Consider the following 2836-nt stretch of genomic DNA (forward strand, 5'->3'; position numbering starts at 1 on the left):
ACGGGCAAAATGCTAGGAAATTACATTTTCTTTACCTGGAAAATCTAATACTCTTGTAGTGGTACTTGTGTTGAGTGACGCTTAATTAAAGAATTGTCGAAGCTCTTCCACAAAAAAGAGAAAAAGGAGGAAGACCTAATATCTTTTAATTTGGTCCAGCAGACATTAGCTGGGCTTAGACCGTCTAACTTACCTTGAACAAGACTAGATTCAAGGGCTACAACCGCTGGGGACCAAACAAACAGAGGCATGAAGAAAAGCAACTGAGAAAGACAAAACACATGAGCCAAACAAACAAAGCCTAATTGGACCAGAGTTAAATTTAAATCAAGCAGCCCCACTTAATGTGAAAATTAAACCAAAAACCATGCAATTCTTTCGGGTCAATAGTCCATGTTCAAACACTAGAGTAACCTCTTTGCACCTTCCCCGTCGACTTCCACTCAACAACTATTTTATTAGCTTTATTACGTGGGCCCAGTCCCTTCTTCCGCACTCAAATACTATCTATAAAATCTCATCACAACGTCCTCACGTCTACCACACAAACCGCTCCTCCCCCTCATCAATTCTTCAATTCTAATTTCTTCATCCATATCTTTTTTCTTCTTCAGCTCTACCTTCCTTAAAGAACCTTGAGCCGACAACACAGTCACTCTTCCCAATGGACAAACTACCCAAATGCGATGCCAACTATGTTCCCCTTTCTCCTCTTACCTTCTTGTACAGAGCTGCGGCTGTCTACGGAAGCCGCACCTCTGTCATCTATGGCGGAACCCGTTTCACCTGGAAGCAGACCCACGAGCGATGCCTCCGTTTGGCATCTTCTCTCCGGCTGCTGAACATCATATCCAAGAATGATGTGGTATCAGTGCTGTCGCCCAACGTTCCAGCTCTGTATGAGATGCACTTTGCTGTGCCCATGGCTGGAGCCGTGCTGAACACCATAAACACAAGGCTCGATGCCAAAAACATTGCCACGATTCTCAGGCACTCCGAAGCCAAAGCCTTCTTCGTCGACTACCAGTATGTGCCATTGGCAAGGGAAGCACTGAAGCTGCTCATGGCAGACTGCAGCCACGAAGCTGAATCGTCCCTACCGTTAGTTATAGTCATCGACGACATTGACTCGCCAACAGGAATCCGCCTGGGCGAGCTCGAGTACGAACAGCTAATCCAGATGGGCAACCCTGAGCATCCACCGCATCAACTAAAGGAGGAATGGGATCCCATAGCACTGAATTACACATCTGGGACGACCTCCGCCCCAAAGGGAGTAGTCTACAGCCACCGAGGCACCTATCTGAGCACCCTCAGCCTCATCCTACAATGGGAAATGGGGAGTGAGCCAGTCTATCTGTGGTCACTTCCCATGTTCCATTGCAACGGGTGGACTTTCACATGGGGCGTTGCAGCTCGTGGAGGCACCAACGTATGCATTCGCAACACATGCGCCGTGGAGATGTACCGAGCCATCGCGGAGCACAGAGTAACGCACATGTGCTGCGCGCCTATCGTCTTCAACATCCTGCTTGAGGCACGGCCCGAGGAGCGCCGAGAGATAGCCTCCCCAGTGCACATACTCACCGGTGGAGCACCACCTCCGGCGCCACTTCTTGAGAAGATCGAACGGCTTGGCTTCCATGTCACTCACGCCTACGGCCTCACAGAAGCTACAGGGCCTGCACTGGTGTGCGAGTGGCAGGCAAAGTGGGATCGGTTGCCACGTGAACACCAGGCCAAGTTGAAGGCGCGCCAAGGCATAAGCGTTTTAACTCTGGCTGATGTTGATGTCAAAAATGATATGGAGACCATGAGAAGCGTCCCAAGAGACGGACAGACTGTTGGTGAGATTGTGCTACGAGGAAGCAGCATCATGAAGGGCTACTTCAAGGACCCGGAGGCCACGTCCAAAGCCTTCCACAACGGCTGGTTCCAGACGGGCGATGTGGGTGTGATCCACCCAGATGGATACCTGGAAATCAAGGACCGATCCAAGGACGTGATCATCTCCGGTGGCGAGAACATCAGCAGCGTGGAGGTGGAGACGGTGCTGTACAAGCACCCAAAAGTGTTGGAGGCCGCCGTCGTTGCAATGCCGCATAACCGGTGGGGCGAGACGCCCTGCGCATTCATCACCCTCAAGAAGGGAGCAGAGAGATCAGAGGAAGCAATAAGAGAAGCAGACATCATCGCGTATTGCCGCAACAATCTCCCCAAATTCATGTCCCCCAGAAAAGTAGTGCTCATGGAGGAGCTCCCCAAGACATCCACCGGGAAGATTCAGAAGTTCCAGTTGAGGGAATACGCTAAATCTTTCACCATTGTTGAGCCTACTCCTCAGAGCACAGCAGAGTCTTCTCAAGGCAAGACCCAACGGTCCCACTATAAACATCAGCCTCAGGAACAAGTTCTAGCAATGTCTCGTCTTTAGTTAACTGTTTAGAATTAATTTTGAGGAATTAATCATCATGAGTCTTATCGTTTAAGCATGTGAATATACTAGCAGCTATATGATCATGATCATCAAATAATTGATTTAATTTGTATGTCCCTTTTCTGTGTGTTTATAATGAAAATCGTCCATTTTTGGTTTCTGGGTCTCTCAGTTCTCATGCAAGTTGTCTTCTGGTTAATGTGTCCTTTTTATTACACAGTATATATCTGGTACAAAGCACTTTATGACCAACCGCAATGGAAATGCTGTTACAGTTGAGGTTGGTATGGAGCCGGAAAAAAATATCTATAAATATACACAGTTGAGGTTGGCGAGGGCCATCAAACTCCTCCTTTATACCATGAGTCCATGACAATGAATTGGCAGTTGGGTTTAAAT

At 48.3% G+C, this 2836-nt stretch overlaps 1 protein-coding gene across 1 annotated transcript; it reads left to right on the forward strand.

Annotated features, from left to right (window-relative positions):
* Positions 1-313: 313 nt before the first annotated feature.
* LOC104606992 (trans-cinnamate:CoA ligase, peroxisomal-like) lies at positions 314-2603 on the forward strand. Its single transcript, XM_010272474.3, has one exon. It carries the CDS (start codon positions 665-667, stop codon positions 2432-2434), a length of 1770 nt encoding a protein of 589 aa, XP_010270776.1. The 5' UTR covers positions 314-664; the 3' UTR covers positions 2435-2603.
* Positions 2604-2836: the final 233 nt, after the last annotated feature.

Source organism: Nelumbo nucifera, chromosome 4 (assembly GCF_055504915.1).
Source record: "Nelumbo nucifera cultivar China Antique chromosome 4, China Antique-T2T, whole genome shotgun sequence".
NCBI classification, from domain to species: Eukaryota; Viridiplantae; Streptophyta; class Magnoliopsida; order Proteales; family Nelumbonaceae; genus Nelumbo; species Nelumbo nucifera.